The sequence below is a fragment of the Gymnodraco acuticeps genome, unplaced genomic scaffold (genome assembly GCF_902827175.1).
Source record: "Gymnodraco acuticeps unplaced genomic scaffold, fGymAcu1.1, whole genome shotgun sequence".
NCBI classification, from domain to species: Eukaryota; Metazoa; Chordata; class Actinopteri; order Perciformes; family Bathydraconidae; genus Gymnodraco; species Gymnodraco acuticeps.
In genome coordinates this window covers 1147789-1169936 of record NW_022990335.1, presented here as the reverse complement: position 1 = coordinate 1169936, position 22148 = coordinate 1147789, and the positions used below count along the sequence as shown (strand labels likewise).

The following is a 22148-nucleotide window of genomic DNA, read 5'->3' as shown; positions in this document are numbered from 1 at the left end:
CAGCAGTAGGGAGGGAAGCATACACTCAATACAGGACTTCGAATCACATTGATTGACAACAAAGTGTCTTAGTTTGGGGGAAATACTGCCTTGTGTTCGGTAACAGAGCACATTTCACTTAACATGCTTATTTATTTACATGTATAATGTGTGTTATTGCCATCTAACTGTTCCTATTTTTGCATTTTCTGACTAATTATCATAAGAAACACACCATATCATACCCAATATAACAGAAGCATTACTGATCAACATGGAATCATTCACCCGCCAAACACTATTTAAAATAAATAAAACGAAACATATTACCCTTCATTATTCTGAGAAATGATCACAGCTCCTGTATTAGTGAGAAACAGTACTTATAATAATGTGTTTTCAGAGCCTTACAGAGAGATGCTCAGGAGATCAGGTGACATCATCCGCAGCCAAAGGAGCCGTCTTTGTTGTGAATCAAGTGGATTTTCTTGTGTTGTAGTGACACCTTCTGGTTGTTTGTGGTAAGTACAACACCTGCAATTGTGCTTTGTTACAGAATGAATGGCTGACCTGAAATATGATGTGTGCATGACGTCTTTGAACTATTAGGCTTCAAATCAATATACTAATCAATTCATTACAATATGCTGGTGGTCAACAAACAAATGTAATGATGATGTGTGGGAACAAATTAATAACAAATAGAAATCAACATCACATCGACTTGTAGTAATGAACTTAAAATCAGAGGACATGTCAGGTGACAAGTTTCTTTTGTATTTCAAGACCTTTTGGAACGGCATGCGGCAAAACAAACCATAATAAGCATGCAACATCAATCAGACGTGAAGTTGGGCCAGCCAACAGATACCACTCACAATATACACAATGTAGAAATAGATGAAAAAACAACACCAACAAAAATAATAGTTATAAAAAAAGAACAAGTGAAGGAGCTGTTGTTACAGTACAGAACCAGCAGGTGGATGCATACAGTGTGAGGTTGGTGACATCAAACAGAAGAGGTGAAATGAAAAACAGTCCATCTCCCTGCATATCAGAGGAAACTCCATACACGGAAAATGTAAATGGATGAAATGTTATCTTAATGTATTTAAAATCAAATGTAATCAAGGCTGGTGATCACAAGACCTTGGAAAGTATGTGGGGAAATAAATGATGTACTTATTCTGTGAAGATGAGTCCAAAAGGCACATCACATTTCAAACAAAAAAAGGATGGGAAGTAGAAAACTGTAGAGTATTTCAAGTCATGCCAGAAGAATTGTAATCGAGCACAAAGTACTGGTACACACTTTGAAAAAAGAAAAAAGCCCTGCTTTTAAAATCCATCATTTCCATCATTTTATTTAAATAAAATATCACTTCAAGCCCCAAAACATCACAACATGTCAGGGGAGGGTTTTGTAAAAAAAGAAAACGTAACTATTTCCAACCAGTACGATGACTAAGAGACATTTGAGGTGAACAAAATGGCATGAGGCAAGGTCAAAGAATCCAAAGAAATTTGAAGAGCACATAAACAGGACTGGTTGAAGTAAACTATACATGAAAACAAACACAGTACACTTCCTGTGCTAACAAAAAGGCAAACGTTAAATACTGCATGAACCAGAGATGTGGTTCAGTAAATAGTAAAAACAGGTTCATGTAAAAACACACCACAAGTCTCTGTGAAAGTCCCTCATTAACAGTTCTTCAATGTGACTCTTCAAAGTGTTCCGTCGCTGATTTGTCTGCAAGCAAATCTCAATTTGAACAACCTGAGCTGTACCCAGTAGTCTGCATACAGTGCATCCAACTACAACCAAATACATCATTACACCCTAACAGTCGATACATACTGAAAGTCTATATTCATGATGTGTTACACGTGTGCCTGTAGCTCCAAATTCAACGCCATTTCTTTCCATGTTTGTGTAGCTGTTAAGTATAAATAAAAGCAAGGAACATGATTGAAAGCTGTTCACAACAAACTAGTTATGTACTGTAAGTCCAAAAAGATCACCTCAGACTAACTCTACTGCTATCGTGCTACTGTAGTAAGTATGTAAAAACGACATAGTGTTACTGAGTGTCATTAGTCTCTATAGGCGCCCTGTCTGAACTGGCTGTGATCTCTGACCCTACAGTAGATCATACAGTAGTTGAACTACATCACAGTGTCAAGGCATAGAATGGCTCATTGTGGCAGAAATCAGGAAGTAGTACACGATGGTGATAAAGAGGTTAAGGACCTACATTTGGTAAACAACAAAATACCTGTATGGTAGGTTAAGAAAAGAAAGAAATCCTTCAAATGACACTGTGTCTTTGGGCATGGGTCCCCCACTAGGGGTCGCCAAAGCTTAACAAAGCAACTTTAAATTCAACTACAGTTGGCCTGTATCTCTGCTTTTCATTCATTTCTGTGCCAAAAATAAATCTAATTGTTATTGTTAAATGTGCCTTTCCTCTTCCTCTGCTAAACAGCGTAATTCATGAATAAACTAGGCAGTTAAAACAACCAGGGACTAAGAAAATACTGAATTTGTCCAAAAAAAGGAAGCTAACCAAGTATGCATGATTCCAAGAAATACACAATACAGAGAATTGTATTAAACATTCCTAAAACCAGCAGGAAAACTCATCTCGGAGGCAATATTCACACTTGTTCAACACTCACTTCCTGCTGATATTGCTTTCACTTTTAACTAATTGTACAATTGTTCCATACTGTAATTATTATGCGTGATTAATATAACTTGAAATGTCCAAAATACTATATGTCACTTAGTCAGGGGTCGTCAGAATACTCAATGATAGAAAAAAGGTTTGGGAACCACTGTCTTAAGGGTTATCCTGTATAGTGAAGGCAGCATGAGAACGAAACTGTGACAGAAGGAATTAGGCAACATCTGAACAAAGTCCAGGATGTGGATCCACAGAGGCCAGGACTCGACATGATCAGGAGCAGGACACACACGCCATCTCATTTGAAAGTTCCAGCATATTGTTCACTTCATAACACTGTCTCTGATTTGACATACTGTAGTTTATCTGATTCTGTAGGCCTATCTCTTTAGGAGCTGTGTCAACAATCCTGTCATTCAGTTCTTCAGTGAGAAATCCCTATTTCAGTTTAGCAGGACTATCTCTCTGCTGTACACCCTCGGGAACTTCCATGGGAAGTATTGTCAGGTGAGGCGGAGCAGGCTGGGAGGGGGGGGGGTCAGTGGCATGACTGGTGGAGCTGCAGACGAGAGGCTCAGCTGTGGTAGCTGGGCGCGGCGGCCTGCTTCTGGGAGAGGCGCAGCAGCTCCTCCCTGATGGCCTTGATCAGGGAGGCGGAGGAGTGGTTAGGAGGAGATGTATCCAGGGGCGCTGACAGGTAGCCCGTCCCCGAGATGTCCAGGTGGGCAGGGGGCGCCGAGGGCTCCCTGATACCACCTCTGGGCGTCTGGAAGATAGAGCAGGACGTGTAGTCAGGACAGTCCAGGAACTGAAGGTGAGGAAGGAAGGATGAAGAGAAGAGAAAGAGGGGAAATTGAAGAAGAAAATATCAAGAGACAGAACCAGAGAGTGTGAGAGAAGAGAGAACTAGAAGAATAGACTTTAAAAAACAGACACTTCAAACTTTCTTCCCCTTATTTATTTAATGGGGTTAAACACTCAAATCAAAATGTTCATAAAAGCTTCATTATTTCCTAAAATTAATGGGTTTTACAGTTTTTAAACACTACTTAAAACTGATAGAGCAATTGTTCAGGACTACTTTCTTTAGTGGAGTGATACACATTTGGTGCTCTAGAGAATTTACATTAATAGGGCAATGTATGTGGGATTGACTTAAAATAGACTACAGTAATTATGTTCATGGTAAAACAAATGGCCGCAGTGCAACAGTGAGACTTGCTGTGTTTGTCATATTTCTGAACAAACATGGAGGTTTTACGGCACAGAGGAATAAGCTATACACAGACGTTGAGTACATAGACAACAATAGTTCTTAGGAACAGTTCACTGTTGATTTTTCAGCTTTTTCTGGGAGTTGTTGACATTAAACAAACATTTTATTTCAGTATGATATGGATAGAAGACAAGACCTCGGTATTAACAGAAACACATTTGTGATGTACTCACTGAATCTTTCTCAGGCTCTGCCCTGGAGTAATTGTCGCCATGGTAATGGTTCCAGCCGAGGCCTCCGTCCTGTCCTGGAGCGGGCCTGACCCCCGCTGGGTAACCATTCATCCGACTGGACAATCCCACCTGTGTAAGATGATGGAGCTGGGCGCCTACACACACACACACACACACACACACACACACACACACACACACACACACACACACACACACACACACACACACACACACACACACACACACACACACACACACACACACACACACACACACACACACACACACACACACACACACACACACACACACACACACACACACACACACACACACACACACACACACAATGTCAGAGCAACACAACCAGAAACTCAATCCTCAGCAGCCCCTTTAATATACTTTGATGCAATCACTACAGTCTGAAAGCACTCTGTGTCGCTGCTCAATGCCAGAATCCATTTCTCTGAGCGCAAGTCACGCCGCTCCTTTAATAATTTAAGACAGAGACAAGGCGTTTTGACAGGTTTATGGGCTGGAAGTATGCGTTTGTATTAGGGAACAGCTCTGTGGCCCACATCCAGAAGTGATGAAATAAAACAATTTCTCAACCTTTATGCATTGATTCCTAAAGTCTTTGAGGTTTAGACAGATGTACACCATGGGTGCTTTGTTTACATCTGAATCCAATCAAATGAGAAGGCATGAACCTGAGTTAAGAGCAGTTTGTGTGTATGTGCAGTTCTCATTCATAACACTCCGTTCGATGTCTCACTATGGGATGCGCCTCATCGCGGAGCAAACAGAAGCATCAATCTCATTACGCCAATCCTGATTGGCTGGTGATCTTGATGTCAGCGTCAGGGAATCCACCCCCTATAAGTAGCTTGCGCTACGTCGCATGCGTCATTCAAACACCTCTTCTCGCTTCTGAGCACATCTCGATGGTAGCCGGGCTAGCTTAACAGTCCACAGACTGAACCCAAAGCTAACTTTCGGTCGACGGGCGCTCGCCGGCTACTCTTCTGCTTCGCAAGAAGACTGTTAATGCTAACACACCAGTTAGTATTACAATCGACCTCGCCGTTTCTTTCCTCGGAAATTAAGGTAAGGTTTTGATTTTTTCAAGCTAGCAACACACCTGTTGCTAGCTTGCTTTCCCTCACTACCGACACCACGGTAGCGAGGCTACGTACCTGTTACGAGCGGGTCCTCTCCACGCCACGCGGCGAACAAGATGGACGCCTCTCTCCCTCACACCAGAGGAGTCAGGGACTCGGAGGCTCGGCTCTGCGGCTGCGGGTTGAAAATATCAGGCACAGACTCACACCAGGTCTGCTCGTCCTGCCTCGGGCTGGAACACGCCCAGGAGGCTATTGACAACCCCGGCTCGTGCGGGGATTGTGCCCGCTTCACCGTAAAGAGCCTCCGCCGACGGTTAGCACGCCAAGCTAGCTTGTCGGGACAGGACCCCCTCATGTCCGCTGATTTGCCGGCTGGCAATCAAGACGCGGGGGCGTCCGCCGCAGAGATTGAGCCCCGCAATGTGTCGGTCTGGGGCTCATCAACAGCGGCAGCTGCGGAACCGGAGTCCCGCGCCGTGTCAGGCTGGGACCCGGTGGCGGCAAGAGACGCGAGAACGGAGCCCCTATATGGAGGACGAAGAGGGTGCCTCTGAGTTCCTCCTGTCTGATTCGGATGAGCAAGAAGACGATATCTTCGTGTCATCGGCTCAGGCTGCAAAGCCGGGAGCGATGGCTGCTCTCCCGTGTGTCAGCGTGCCGTGTGTCAGCGTGCCGCATCCAGACTAGACATCCCGTGGCCCGAAATGGCCAAGGAGACCTCCAGGTCCCGTTACGAGGGGAAACATTTTCCCCAAGCAACGAGGACAAAGAGGCAACTCCTTCCGGTCTTCCCGGAGATGTTGGATGAGGTGTCGGTCTCGTGGAGAGACCGGCCCTTTAGCAACAAGGCCCCAATCCAGGGTGCCTCCTCCCTAGACTGTGACAGTATGGAGAGGCTCGGCCTGCTCCGCATACCGCCTATGGAACCGCTGGTGGCAGCCCACCTCCTACCGAGGCTGGTCCCGTCACCAAGCAGGAACCCCACGCTGCCAGCGAAGGCTGACCGATTCCAGTCGACCATGACTGAACGGTCCTACAGAGCCGCAGCGTTGTCCGCCAGGGCTTTGAACGTTTCCTCGCTGCTAACCACATACCAAGCGGAGCTCTGCGAGGATCTGTCAAGCAATCCTGGACCGGCCGTTCTGGACGAGATGGCCGCGATCACAGACATTTGTCTCCGTGTTCAACGCTGCGCCGTCCAGGCCACGGGCAAGGCAATGGGGATCATGGTGGTGCAGGAAAGAGCTAGATGGCTCAACCTCACCAACCTCCCAGACCAGGAAAAGGAGGATGTGCTAGACATGCCCATCGTTCCCGAGGGGATTTTCGGCTCCGCTCTCGCCTCCATGCAGAGGAGATGCGAGTCGAAAAAGAAGGAGGACGAGGCCCTCCACCTCTGTCTCCCTCGAAGGGTCCAGCCGCTACCTTCACAGCGGCAGTCCTTCGCCCAAGCTGCCTCGAACTCTGCTCGGTTCAAAGTACCAAAACAGCAGAGGTCGCAGCCCGCCCAGAGTCCCCAGCCCAGGCAGGAGACGAGGGCGAGTTGGCCTAGAAAATCTCCGGTTCCGGCTGCAGCCCAGGCGCAGCCAACCCAGAATTTCGGCCAGCACTCGAGGAAGAAGAAGCGGGCGGCCTGACAGCCCCCCCTTCTCCCCTCTGTGACAGAGCTGGAAGTCCACGGATCCCCAGCTCTAGATGTGTTCCCGCTGCCTCGAGAGATGCCTCAACGCCATCCTCAAGTCCGCAAAAACACATGTCACAATATTGTTTTTCGCTGACGCATCCAGGCTTCAGGCCAAGGGCGCAGCTCAAAAAAATGAAAAGAAAAACAATAAAAACAATAAACAGTCCGTCAACTGTTCCCCTTCTGAGAGCAGCTACGGCCTCTCTCAAAAGGCAGATAATAGACGGGTCTGTGAAGGCACCACCGTCACGCGCATGCGCAGTGCCGGCTGGGGTTGTGAAGGCACCACCGTCACGTGCATGCGCAGTGTCGGTGGGGATTGTCGAAATGGGGTACCACCGTGTTCAGACACTAGAGGGGCCCATAACACAACAAATAGAGACTCAGAGGGTAAGAGACGTGACATCTCCACTGGCTCTAAGGAGCATGCAGTGGAAGATGCTCACAACATCTGCTTGGGTTTTCAAGACAGTAACACGGGGCTACAGACTCCAATTCGCTGTCACCCCCCCTCGCTTCTCGGGCATTCTGTATTCACAAGCCCGAGGAGAGTCAGCCCATATTCTGGAGAGAGAGATTCTCTCACTTCTAGAAAAGAGGGCTATATCTATAGTACCCGCCGAGCAGAGTCAGAGCGGCTTTTATTCCAAGTATTTCCTCGTTCCCAAACGGGGAGGGAACGGGATTCGGCCAATACTAGATTTGAGGGTTCTGAACAAATATCTAAAAAGATACAAATTCAGAATGCTCACTCACACATCTCTGCTGCGTCTCGTGTGACAAAACGACTGGTTTACATCAGTCGACCTGAAAGATGCGTATTTCCACATCCCAGTATATTACCCACACAGGAAATATCTGAGGTTCGCATTTCAGGGGATCTGTTACGAATACAGAGTACTTCCCTTCGGTCTGTCTCTCAGTCCAAGAGTGTTTGTACGATGTACGGAAGCCGCGATAGCCCCGTTAAGACAACAGGGTATTCGCCTGGCGACCTACCTAGACGACTGGCTGCTTCTCGCACAGTCGGAGCAGGAGGCTATTACGCAGACAAATGTCCTCGTAAAGCACCTGCTCAACCTGGGTTTCATAATAAACACAGAGAAGAGCATGTTGTGCCCAGCACAGACTGTAATCTTCCTGGGTTTACACCTGAACTCGGTGCCCTTTACAGCCCGCCTGTCAGCAGAAAGAGTGAAAGCTTTCAGAGCTTGTCTCGCTCATTTCCAGCTGCGCAAACATGTTCTCTTCAGATCATGCCTGCGGTTAATGGGGCTCATGGCGTCAGCCATCCTGGTCGTACGACTGGGACGCTTACACATGAGGGAGTTTCAGCGCTGGGTAGCCGCTCTAAAACTAAACCCCTGCGCGTCATGGCGCGCGGAGAGTAATGGTTACTGTGAAATGCGTAATGGCACTGCGCCACTGGCTGCACCCGACTTTTCTAGTACGGGGCGTGCCTATGGGTGCTGTCCTTTCACGGTAGGTGGTCACCACGGACGCATGTCTGACAGGCTGGGGAGGTATTTACGAAGGTCGTCCGGTGAGGGGTCTCTGGAGCAGAGACCTCCAGCGGGCGCACATAAATTACCTGGAGCTTTTAGCGGTGTTCCTCACCCTAAAACGCTTTCTGCCTTTTCTCAGAGGACATCATGTCCTCGTGAGGACAGACAACACGACCACAATATCGTATATAAACCGCCAAGGGGGTTTGCGTTCTCTCCAGTTACACATGCTGGCATGCAAACTGATCTTATGGAGCCGCAGACGTCTCCTCTCTCTGAGAGCGACGCACGTACCAGGAGTGATGAACCTCGGGGCAGATCTGCTGTCCAGAGTTATACCACTATATGCAGACTGGACTCTACATCCAAGGATTGTGAGTCAGCTGTGGGTGCGTTACGGCAGAGCCGCGGTAGATCTGTTCGCATCAAAAGAAAATGCTCAATGTCAGCTATTCTTTTCAATGCGCGATTTAAACACACCGTTAGGCGTGGACGCGCTCGCGCACGTTTGGCCTCCGGGCCTTCTGTACGCGTTCCCACCCCTGGCTCTGATACCCCCAACTCTGGCCAGAGTGAGGGAACAACGCCACACACTTATCCTGATAGCTCCGCACTGGCCCGCAATGTACTGGCTGGCGGAGATATATCAGCTGCTGTGCGGGCAGCCATGGCAGCTCCCACTACGCAGGGACATACTGTCTCAGGGGGGGGGGCGATCTTTCACCAACACCCAGAGCGCTTGGCACTATGGGCCTGGCCCGTGAGTGGTACAATCTGAATACAGTGGGACTCCCTCAGAAGGTGATAAACACTATTCAGAGTGCAAGAGCTTCCTCCACCAGGTCCCTCTATGACTGTAAGTGGAGGGTGTTTGAGGAGTGGTGCCTTCAAAAAGAACACATCTCTTTTCAATGTCCTGTCGGGGTGATTCTATCATTTCTACAGGACCTGATTGATAAACAGAGCTTTCTCTACGATCAAAGTGTACCTGGCTGCTATTGCTGCATGCCATGTGGGCTTTGAGGGAAAGACGGCTAGCCAACATCCTTTGGTCTGCCGTTTTATGAAAGGGGCTCACAGGCTCCTCCCTGTTTCCAGGTCACTGGTGCCCTTATGGGACTTGGCAGTGGTTTTAGATGGGCTCACTCTAACCCCATTTGAATCCCTTGAAGAAGCTGACATGAAGCACTTGTCACTCAAGACAGTGCTGTTACTCGCCCTGGCATCCGCCAAGCGAGTCAGTGACATTCATGCGCTATCTGTACATCCTTCATGCACTCAGTTCGCCCCAGGGCAAACGAGAGTGTTGTTGAAGCCCAACCCTGCCTTTATACCTAAGGTGGTTGGTTCATGTACCCCAATTGACATTGAGGCATTTCCTCCGCCGCTGTGTTCCTCCGGGGAACAGCAGCCGGATTTGCTGTGTCCAGTCCGTGCTTTACGCACCTATATGGACAGATCAAAAGAGTTTCGTCATAATGACCAACTCTTTGTGTCCTGGGCTAACCCTCAGAAGGGCAAGCCCGTTGCTAAGCAACGGCTCTCCCACTGGATTGTGGAGGCAATTGCTTTGGCCTATACGAGTCAGGGTTTGCAGGCACCTTCGGGTCTGCGTGCTTATTCGACTCGTGGTCTGGCTACATCCTGGGCTTTGTTCAAGGGTGTTTCCATCCAAGACATTTGTGCAGCAGCGAGCTGGTCCTCGCCGCTCACTTTTGTCCGCTTTTACAGGCTAGACGTTTCTGCTCCTAGTGTGGCCCGAGCAGTGCTGGGCATCTTGTTGAGTCAGAGCTCTACCTGTTAAGTTCTGGTTGGTTTGGTGAATTTCGAGATAAGCTCGTCTGGCAATACGGGAGCTACAATTTCCCATAGTGAGACATCGAACGGAGTGTTATGAATGAGAACTATAGGTTACTTACGTAACCCCAGTTCTCAGAGTAACATGTAGTGAGATGTCTCACCAGACGGCCCTCCTTGCTATGGTGAAGCGAGAAGAGGTGCTTATTTTGAATGACGCATGCGACGTAGCGCAAGCTACTTATAGGGGGTGGATTCCCTGACGCTGACGTCAAGATCACCAGCCAATCAGGATTGGCGTAATGAGATTGATGCTTCTGTTTGCTCCGCGATGAGGCGCATCCCATAGTGAGACATCTCACTACATGTTACTCTGAGAACTGGGGTTACGTAAGTAACCTATAGTTTCCACCTGTACCTGTGGACCCCCCTCCCACTGGTCGGGGTCTGGCAGATGAGGGCAGCTCGGCGGCGTAGAGGCCCCTGCTGGAGTACAGGCTGTCGGGGGGGAGCGGCTCACACTGCCCTGCTGTGTCTCCTGGTGGCAGGTAGCTGGAGCCAAGGCCCTGCCTGAAAAACAAGGAACATATGTGTGTGATTTAATGAAACGTGTTGTGACAGATTTATTGGGATTCTACTCAGCTGCAGTCTCAATTTCATATTTCACACTTCATGATCTGGAAAGCCTGTGTCTAACTCAACACAAGTAGAGGCAATACGTATGTATAAAGGTACAGAAACTTAAAGTATTCCACTGTCATAGATTAATGTCAGAGGTTAAAAAAGACTTTAAAATGTGTGTTTACCTTTTCTTAATTGTTGAGATTCTTCAAAATAATGTAACACATTATAGATAATGAATAATTGCAGCAAATGTTTTAAACTGCTCGATAAAGCTCAATGTTTCCTTGGGGTTTGACATCAATAGTTTTAAATCTGACAGCACGTTCACCGCTGGTAAACAGGCTTTATGTTGTGTGACGAAGGTAACTTCGTCACATTGGCTTGTATATTGCACATGTCTTTTATTTTGAAAAGTGTTCCCCCTCCCGTTCTTTCTGTTACTCCTGATTATGTTCACCTGGTGCCCTGTGTTGTCTCCTCCCCCCCCTCACCTGTGTCTAATTACCCCCCTGTTGGTCAAAGTGTGTAAAACAGGCAGATTGGACATCTCAACAGTGTGCTCTATCTCATACCGAGTTCCCAATGAGTAAAGCCTTAGAATAACTCTAAACAACGAACATAAAATCATATTTTCATGTTAACAATATTGTTTTTATTCCAGTTGAATGATTGTGATTGAAAAGCCTAAGGAGGCTGGTAAACATTGCAAAGAGGGATTTGTATTCCTTACTAATATTCATAAAGGTAACCATGTTGTAGCCTGAGAAAGGCTAAACCATATCAAAGAATACATTTATTAACTACATTATCTCATTTAGCTGTAGCTTTTATAAACAACAAAAAAGACGTATTGACGAGTCATTGAACCAGGAACCCTGCGATCGTGAGTCAACTGCTTTCCAGCTGAGCCACAGCACACACGCTAAATCTCCCTGAAAACACTGTAACATATTTATTCCTGTATTTATTCATTTATGTTTTTTTTCCTACATTTATTTATGCTTGTATCTATTTATACTTATGACATGTTCCGACCTCTATATAGGTGAGGTTTTGAGCTCTTTTAATTCCATCGTGTCACCGGGCCCGGGTACAGGAGGGGTAATATCGTTCTTATTATACATCCATGGGTATTATGAGCGTTGTGGTTCAACGGTTCAACCGATCTGAATCGCTTCCTGAAGCAGTCACGTGGTATCGACAGGCAGCGAGGCTTCATTTGTCATCGATGACGTCACTGGCCCAAAACGATACAAGCCTCGATTCATGCTTCACAAAAAGCTTCGGGGATTACTCGACACACGCTCCGAAGCCTCGGCGCAATACGTAACATCACTAGTTTTGTTCAACAACATGGAACCAGCCACGTCATGTCCGACTCAGGCTACTCAGAGAAATGTATTTATTTGATAACAAAAACAATACTCAAATTTGAGCACATACTGCCAAATGAATAAAGCCTGTCCAGAGGAAGGAACAGTTATGTGGAAGCATACTAACACTTGATGATATTGCACAATACATGTGTCCCAAAGAGAGAGGACGGATCTATTTGATGCAAACATCAGGATTTTACAAGTTTTTGAGCGCATCTATTACAAAATATCACTTAACATTGCACTTAGCTCATGCATCTCCCTAGACAACCTTAAATCTGAAAAGGTCTTCCACTTAAAACGTAAATATGTTACAGTATTATGTCATATAAGATAAGATCAACCTTTATTGATCCCTGTCGGGAGATTCAGGTGTTTTATATACTTATTTTACTTGTTTGTATATTCACATTTCTTGTACACATTCTTCTGGTTTCAAAATAGTTTCATAACATTTCTATATTTGCTTTTGACTTTATTTTCTCTTTCAGTTTGTATGTGGTTACACACAAAGCAAAATCCCTGTATGTACATGGCAATAACCGGAATTTCGACTCTGATACGAGTCTTAACTTTCTCACAATCTACCACCATGAGCGGCTGACAGCTGATGACACTTCAGCTCCACTGTGCTCACATTTCCGGAGGTGATAATTAGTTTGACCACATGGGGTCTCGGGGTAGTTCAGGGACCACTGCTTGTACCTGATCTATTAATCCTATAAAAGTAGAGATGACTCCTCTTTCACTATTCATGAGACCCAACTTAGTGGGAGGAAAACATTGCCCCGGCTGAAGTGCTTAAAGTCAGTCTGTTCTGACCAATAAGGAATCCCTCTGGTGAAGGAGGAACTTACCATCATATAAGCATATTATTTATTAATGTATACATGAATACTCCATTTCCATGCTCCACTCTACTAACCTGGATATCAGGCCTTGGATTGGAGGAGGGGACAGATCAGTGAACCTCTGGGGAAACAAGGGAAGAAACACAGTGCTTAGGAGACAGTAACAATAATATTGGCAACAACTGAAAAAGGTCTTTGTGGCTCTCGAATACAATCAACTCATAAAATATTCAAAAAGGATGTACATCGAAGGTTGCATCCTGTATCCAGATATAGCTGATCAAAATATTGCAATAAAAGCAAAGAGAGCTTGTTTTCTGCAATGCAGTGAGAGTTCTTTTCACACACTGTAGTAAACATTGTTGTTTTTACTAAGCATGCTCTTGTTGGATATCCTTCTTTTCTTCTCAGCTGACCTTTTATAGCATCTTAAAGCAGTGAACCTGCAAAAGGCTTTTTACGGCTCCACTGATCACTGTAAAGTGAAGTCTCTCACTATACGTGTCACCTGGGGATGAACACGGTGTTGGACCATCAGAGGCAGAGCAGTGATTCATGTACAGTACGTTGAAAGCTGTGAAATGCATTAAAGAAGGAATTCTTTAACGCAAATGAGGCACTTCCACCATAGTGGTTGGTAAGTTGAAAAAAGTGTTTTGTTGTATCACTATTAAACATCATAACTATGAAATACTACACTTCTGTTTTTCTGTGGTGGAAGAAGTACTACGATTTTAAGCTTGAGTAAAAGTAGCAATATCAAATTGAAAAGTACAAAAGTATTGGGTTCAAAATATACCTAAAGTACTCAGAGTAAAACAACTTGTTGCACATAATGATATTTATTAAATTACGGGACCGTGACTGTTGGTGCATTAATGTCTCAACAGCTTGTGAAGTTGGAGCTGGTAATTACCTTAGCATAAAGTAGCATTACATGAAAATACTTAAGTAAAGTACAAGTCACTTTAAAATTGTACCTAATAAATATACCTCATTACATTCAACCACTTCTGTTTTTTCATTAAAGGTTTTGCAAATGTTTTACTGCTCTAGTTATTGTGATGTCATGGGCCTAAACCTTTACGTAAAGCTAATATAACACTTTCCCATCTCTAAAAAAAACTCATCATTTTTTACCTTCAGAATGTAATGCCTGACGGCACTGAACATCCTATTTTCATTTGAGCTCAGTTTTAAGCCACTCCTTAGCTTAGATTCCAAAGCAGGGGATATGCTTAAACATAAAACACTATTAACAGAGTGCGGCACACATGCAGTATTATGGACTCCAGGCTGAGTGTGCTAACAAACCGCAGCGCTGCATAAACCGGCCCTTGTGTTGTGCTGATTTGCTCTCTTCAATAATCACGACAGTTAAAGAATAAAAACAAATACAAACACTGAGCTTATTATTCCAGCAGCCTTCAGAGCGGTTTGTATGACTGTACGGTCTTTGAAAGCAGCCTGCAGAGAGAGGGGCTAATGCAGAGTGAGCGTATATTCCTGAAGAGACTTAGGAGTTGTAGAAAGCTGACGGGGGTTGTAAGGTCGCAGCTTCATGGGGGTGACAGATGGAGGAATACTTAACTGATTAGTTTGCTAAGAGGACACGATTAAAGTTGAAGCTATAGGCTTCATGCTGAGCTGAACAAACCTTGGGAAAGGAAGGAGAGTGAATACAGATGATTTTAGATGTGTCTATTAAGTCTTTTTCTATTTTTCTATACGAAGTTTAAACAGGGAGGTTATTTCTCTAAGTCTGTCCCTAGAAGTGACAGAACAGTTCACCAACACTTGATTTAGCAAAAATAAGCTACATCTCTGGTGCTAACACATCATTTGGTTCAGTGCTACAGGAACTCAGTATTATTTCATGTTGACTGAATGGTTAGTATCCTGTAGATGTAAGACTCTACAGGGGGAGACCAACTTACACCAGGGAAAGGGCCATGAGCTTGGTAGGACGGACCCCACGGTCTGGGGCCCCTGCCTGGGGGGCTGGAGAGGGGGGGGTTGCTGTTGACTCCGGGCAGAGTGATGCCTGCCGTGCTGCCCTGAGAGGTGGGCAACACCAGGGCGAAGGCATCGTCCAGCAGGGAGTGCATCTGCTGCCGCGCCTCCTCGATGGAGGGCTGTGGAGGCATGTAGGGGGGCGGGGGAGGGGCATGGCCCGGTGGAGAGCAAGCAGGGCCGAGGAACACGTCATCGGTGGGGGAGGAGCTGCTGTGAGGGGAGCCTGGGCCTTGGTCAGGGTCCGACTGCAACACACACATTTGCGGACAGTTAGAGGGGTCTAGGGTTGGTGTAGGATGGTACACATGCGGTGATTCCCATGCAGTGTCCATTTTGGCAGCTATTTTATATTTCGTCTCAGTAATACCTTTTTGGAGGAAAATGCTAACGTCACATTTAGGTCGTTTCCATTCTTCGTTTTAGTCCAGATTATGTTGACGCAGTTTTTCACTTTTAGTCAACTTTTAGTCCATTCTATTCATCTAAATGTTTTTTCTTTACATTTTTCAGCTAGTTTTTAGTTTAGTCCTTTGTCCTTTATTGCTCTTCCGTCATTTTAGTCAAACTTATTTTACATGATATTTTATTTCATCTTCATTATCTGATTAAAAAACACAAGTGTTCCTGTTCTACTCACTATGTAGGCCACATTGTTGACTCCAGGACACTTCCTGTACACAGCATCATTGTCTTCAGAGATGAGGTGGTCTTTGTCTGCCTCCATCATGCCTCCGATCAGCTGCTCCTTCATCCTCTGTTTGGGCGAGCGCCTCCCTCGACCACTGACAGATAAATGGACAAATATTAATGAATCTATTGTATGAGTATTATTCCATACATGAAAGCCAGGCCGGATGTAAAATGTCCTACAAATCAATAAAAACAGATCAACTTTTCCACCATAGAACTAAATAAGTGACATGAGCCAAACCTTCTCTTTGAGTCCATGAAGAAGGAGGGCGTCTGGGCATCAGGGTCCAGGATCTTATCGATCTGGGTCTGAGCTTTCTGATAGATGCGATCCTGGTCCTTAGCATCTCCGTGGCCATTCGTGGATTCATCCATGGTAGGGAAGTCATAGTGGCCCTTCCTCTTGGCACGCAGACGGATCTTGTTACGATGGTGCTCAATTTCGGACTTGTGCCTCAGTGCCACCTGGATCTGAGGACACAATTAACTCTTTAGACCGCATTCTCAAAATAGGCACAATTAAGACTCATAGTAGATGAGTTACGACTTTAACAAGCAGCTAGACGATTGTTCATGCATACATACATTACACAGAATCACAACAACTACAGCAGCATCAGAGGATGAATAATATTATGTCCATTTCAACCAGTAACTTAGGGAATGATATATTCTAAAGGACTTGTAGCGCTGTCATCTGCTCCCATTAGGTTTTATTTATCAAACCGATGACAGTCATTGAAGTCTTTGATTCATCTGTACTTCACAAGGAGCCAATTTGGGGTTCAAAATAATGTAATTTCTTCTAGAAGGACCAGAAGACAGTGTTGCCTACTTTTCAGGGGTCTGTTGGTTTAACGTTTATTTAACATGTGTCTTCAGTACCATCGATAACAATGTTAATGTTTATACTTTTGGATTCTTTCATCAAGATAAGTTTATGCCAAAAAAGAAGAGCAAACCTCTTTGTTGATTTGGTTTGGGTCGGATAGTTTGCCGTTGATGGGGGGGCTGCGCAGTGGGGGGAGGGCCATGGGCTGCATGGCGATGAGCTGGATTTTGTTGGGGAGTCTTCTGCTTGCATCTGCTGCGCGAGACATCCGATCGACGTGTTCAAAGATGGTGGCCGAGGACAGCTGCTCGTTTGTGCAATTCATAGGAGGAGGACCTGAGGAAGGAAGCAAGAAAGTAAAGGTCAAATCTCAGGAAACACGGTTAGTCCGAATGCTAATGGGGACTTAAACCAGGGGACTAAACACAGACAACTACTGCAGAGTAAATGTTTCTGGTGTTGAAATGAAATGAAGACTGATTAGTATTTGGAAAAGCTAAACCTCATTCCAAACAAGGACTTTCCCTTTGTTGGTGAAGTTGGTCTCTACACTGTGACGGACAGCTGAGCAGACAGTGATGGATAGTGAGGCAGGAATCTAGCACAGAAACAAACAGACAGCACAGACACAGCTGCTGGAGGTCAGGCCTGAGGTCTGCAGGGACACAGACAGAGAGGACAAACTCTTACCAATTCTATTCTTGCCTGCAAACCGCAGCAGAGAGGGAACAAAAGAGTTTTATAGAGGGGAAGGAGATCAAATAAAAGCAGCTGAGATAGAAGTGGTTTATAGCAATAAACATAAAGCCTTATGAATTGAGGTCTGCCCACCATGAGAGCTGTTTCAACTTGAACAAATGAAGAGAAAAAAGAGGAGAAGCAGACGTTCTAAAGAGGGACGGGGCAAGTGAGTCATCTAGGAGGATGATTCTCTGCGGCTAATAAAAGCTTCTGGTCTTGTGAAGTTCATTAATCAGAAAGAAGGGAAAGGAAGGGAAAGAGCTGCTTCGGAGGATCAGAAACACGCGGATCCACTGACAGGAAGAGACATTACATACCACTGAGTGTGTCTCATGCACAGCCTCCTTATGAACACTGTGGCAGAGCATATACAGCGCCGGGCGGAGCTTCATCAATAACAAAACAGAGACCATTCCTCTGTGAGTGAGTCAGGCTGGAGTCTGTGTGCCTGACTGCCTCCGGCTCAAGCTCCTAGTCCCTGACTGGCATCGCAGGCTTGAGTCTATCAACAAGCTGTCACATGGAGTAACTTCATCTGGGTTTCCCCCGCCTATCCCTCTCTGCCTCCTCTTTTCGGACTTCTTTTGACCACCAACGAGAGTTCCCACCAAGTGTTGTTTTTACCCCCACTGTTCCCCTGTGTCATTTTGATGTCATTGCTTGGCTCGTCGCCGCACTTTCCCCTCTGCGTCATTTTTTGTTTTCATCTCTTTAGAGAGTGACCCTGCCCTCTATTTGCCCCGCATGTCAATCAAATCAGGCCAGCTTGAGTTGCTCTCTTTTTGTCCGCCCAATCCTTTCCTCCGTCCCCTTCCCCCCCTTGTGTGTGCTCTCTGTGTTTGGAGGAGTGATGAGAGTGTTGCCACGGCTACTACTTACCATTTAAAACATTGATGGGGAGCTTATGCGTCTGCTTTCTGTCGCTGGGCGTGGCGTGCGCTCTCAGGTTCTCCTCTGTCGATTCACGCTCGCTGGAGTGGTCACTTACCACCGAGTCCCCGTCAGACGGAGAGATCCTACAAACACACATAGTAACATGAATAATACAAGCCTGGGAATACACTAACATGCGGAAATAACCATGCATAATTGTAAATAGTGCTTTTTCAGAAAGAAAAAAGCAGACGAGACTTCTAGGAAATGCTCATTTGGTTTTAAGTTTGTAGTGCTGCATGCTGGAAAGTGTTTCCACTGAGATAATTATAACATTTGTCCTGGTTGGCTATCAAGAGAAGAGGAACAACCATTATTAAACCTCACCATAAAATAGATTACTGTAATGGACTTTAATAGCAACTTAAGTTAAGAAATGCATTAAACAATACCTTCCATGCTACTGAGTTGGTGTCATCTCTTAAGCGATGCAATTAGGGTTATAACTAAAGTTACAAACACTTAAAACCCGGGTATGAATGTGTAAATCAGTTTAAAATATAAAAAAATAGGCCGGAAAAAAATACAGACAACAAAAAAAAAGGTATCTTTATTGACTATATTGAAATGTACGGAAGAGGATTAGGGCCACATGATTTTTTTTTCAAATCCTCCCAAAATTGTTTTTAATGTGGCCCTAATCCTCTTCCGTAGAAAGGGATATAGACAGTCTGCAGGAATAAATGAAGGTCCCTTAATGTCTGGTGCATTAATAATTGATCTGAGGATCTGTCAGACGCTTTTTGTCTGCTTGACTGAGTGTCCCAACTGAGGAAGGTAGAAAACCAGAGTGATGGGGTGAAAAAAGAAGCTGTTAACTGTGTAAATAAATACCTTTATACGGTGGAGAACTAAAACCAAAACACATTTCTTTGATTAAAACAAGTTTTTGACCAGAAGGGAAAGCACTACACAATAAAAGGCTGGTAATGCCTATTTAGAGACTATTTTTTACCCTTTTGTTTCGCATGTAACCCATGACAGCACAACCTACTCAGACATAAACTGAAGTCATTTAATGTCCTTATTTCTAGACATTTATTTGGACTAGTTTTGACCGTTTTTGAGTCGCTCTGCAGCACTGACCTATCTCGCCTTCTGCTGCTGCGTGACGCCTTGGTGGAGGCTTTGGATAAAGGTGTGGGGATCTCCCCGTTTTCAGATGGACTGAAGCCATCTTTAAAGCATAAGGGGAGGGGTCCGGGGCCGGGCCCTGGCTGGACCGCCTCCTGGATCACCATGACATCATCCTTACTCTGCTGGCCAAGGTGCAGCTTGGCAAAGTCGAAGCCTTTCACACTGGGAGCTTGCAACTGAGGAGAAGGAGAGCGAGAGGAAATATTAGGGAATGGAAATATAAAGGTATTAATATACTGCCATACAGACAATATGTTAATTGTGTATAATATATATATATATTTTGTAGCAAATATGAAGAAAATACGGGTTCAGATGAAGTTTTGAGTACACAATTAGACTGGATGACTCAGAAAGGACAAGACATTAATGAATAGAGAAAAAGAACTTGAGAAACAGGGATTGAGAAACACTGGGGGAAACACTGGGCTGCTTCCTCTCCATGGAGTTGGTGGGGGGGGATTAAGGCTGACGATGGAATCAGTGAGACTATCAGAGTGGAAAGCCCTCGGGACTCCAACAGCCATAGAGTACACAGAGGATGTCAGATCCCGGTATGTGTGCTTGCAGTTTGTGACACTGAGATGTGTATACCAGAGAGCAGAGGAGTGACGTGAAGTGTTCCCGTTAATGCTCTGAATTAGACGTAAACTCGAGTTTATTCACGCAAAATGTCTGGTTTAGCAGAGACTTGTTGGTATACAACTGCTAATCTAGGTTGAAGCTTGCCAGTATGAAACTGCTAATCCTGGCAGGGGGACAGAGACTGTGTGAATGTGTTATGTTTGTGCTCTCTACGGCATATAAGCAAGTCTTAAGTAAAGCGCTGAAAACACTGCAGTAGAAGCTGTTCAAGAGAACATGTTATGCAAATGTTCAGGTTCATATTTGTATTTTGTGCCTCAACTGTGCTTTAAAGGTCACCCTCTGTCTGAAACCAGAGCCCAGTCTGCTCTGATTGGTTAGCTGGCTGGCTCTGTTGTGATTGGTCAAACGCTTAGAGATGTCCCGCCCCTAAGCCTATCAAGTACAATGTGTTAGAGCGTTCGATGCATCACATTAACATGACCATTAGCCAATAGAAGCGCAAGTGTTACGAAGTGACGTTACGTAGTGATGTCACTATGTTACAGAAGTAAACAAACGAGTCCAATCGAGGTGTTTCACGCAGGGGGAGGGAACTTTGGGATTTTAGCCTATGCAGACTATTTACATGCAGGAAAACCTTTATAACACACTACAGGAAAGGGAAAACCCCCAAAAGCATAAAAGGGCCTCTTAAATTGAAAATGACCACTCTGGCAGAACAACACAGCTAGCGATATCACTCGCTCACTAATCAGTACTCAGCTTGGTTCAGGTCTCAAAGTAAATTAGAGAACCAACAAACAGTATACAGATGCAAAATGATGTCTATTATTACTACTCCACAACACAGTGATCGCTCAGGATCTACATACTATAAACACACCACTTCTAAATCCACAGTATAATAAGGGGTTTTCTGTCTCGACATCATAACCGGGTACAGCAGGATCCTATTGTCTATCAACGCACACAAGCACTAGCATCTAGCACTACGGAACAATATACCTCGTCCTGGACTCTCCTCCCTTGAGTTAACACTTTCCTTTTGTCTTCTTTTTTCTTTGTCTCTGCGGTTTCCATTAGCACTGCTTTGCTCTCTTCTCTTCTTTGATCTGCTGCTTTCGTTTTCAATTGCGGCTTTTTCTCATCTTCTTCTTCTTCTTCTTCTTCTTCCCCCTCGTCCTCCTCTTCTTCTTCCTCACACTCTTCTTCCTCTTCTTCTTCTTCTTCTTCTTCTTCTTCTTCTTCTTCCTCTTCTTCCTCCTTAGTGCTCATACTCAGTGTGTGTCTAGGGAGAGCTACTGGTGTCTAAGCAGAAGCAATGGTAGATAGCATCAATATTTCCAGTGATGATGCTTGTCTGTATTTCAAACATATGTAAAGACTCTGCTAACTATTAGCTAGTGTTGTTCTTTATACAACTGCACAACATTTCAGCTGCTCAGACAGCAAACACACACACAAACTAGGTCTCTTCTACATCTTCTCTAAAGCACCAGACACTGCTATGTACCTTCCCTCTTTTAACCTCTTCCTCCTCCTCCTCCTCTTCTTCTTCATACTCCTCTTCTTCGTCCTCATACTCCCACTCTTCCTCCTCCTCACTAAGCTCTATATCCTTTTTATTCGGAGGGAGAGTGTGGTGAAGCGGGGTCTTTGATTCTCCGAATGAGGTAGTAGACTGAGAGAAGGGGAGCGGTGTTAAGTGACAGATGATTGTGTTAAATGTTACATCTGCACATTAGATTCATCACATTAACCCAATGTACAGAGTGAAGTTCAAAGCTCAGCTCCACATGAAGAGGAGGGAAATGAAAGCCAGACAGAACGATGAGAGGAGTCAGGAAGCAGAAGTAACACACAAACATGTCAAAGGTAGGCTGGTTGCAGCCTAACATATGACACACATATTTTAAGAAAAAGCTATGCAGGTGTTTGTTCCCCAGGATGGGTTCCTGTTACTGCTGTCCCACAGTCCCTCTGGTATTGTTGGTGGTCAGCGCAGCACAGTAGAGATGTCACACACCTATGCATTGATCTTGATATAAATGTTTCAATCAAAAATAAAAGCTACTTTGTATTGCGCCATACATTAGGAATTTGCAGATTTGTTTTCGTTTACATAG

General features: G+C 45.1%; 1 protein-coding gene across 7 annotated transcripts in view; it reads right to left on the bottom strand.

Annotated features, from left to right (window-relative positions):
• Positions 1 to 1318: 1318 nt before the first annotated feature.
• Positions 1319 to 22148, bottom strand: part of si:ch211-1e14.1 (UPF0606 protein KIAA1549) — a 53329-nt gene continuing 32499 nt past the window's right edge. For 3 of the 7 annotated variants that reach the window (XM_034223370.1, XM_034223369.1, XM_034223371.1), the window contains 10 exons: positions 19384 to 19610; positions 18244 to 18380; positions 16754 to 16959; positions 16033 to 16262; positions 15739 to 15883; positions 15023 to 15346; positions 13160 to 13206; positions 10647 to 10804; positions 4122 to 4276; positions 1319 to 3480 (listed from right to left, as the gene is read on the bottom strand). In XM_034223370.1, coding sequence (XP_034079261.1) covers positions 3247 to 3480; positions 4122 to 4276; positions 10647 to 10804; positions 13160 to 13206; positions 15023 to 15346; positions 15739 to 15883; positions 16033 to 16262; positions 16754 to 16959; positions 18244 to 18380; positions 19384 to 19610 — 1863 coding nt within the window. In that variant the 3' untranslated portion in view covers positions 1319 to 3246. The remainder of the gene's footprint in view (positions 3481 to 4121; positions 4277 to 10646; positions 10805 to 13159; positions 13207 to 15022; positions 15347 to 15738; positions 15884 to 16032; positions 16263 to 16753; positions 16960 to 18243; positions 18381 to 19383; positions 19611 to 22148) is intronic. The other 4 variants (XM_034223373.1, XM_034223372.1, XM_034223374.1 and 1 more) reach the window with 4 other exon arrangements.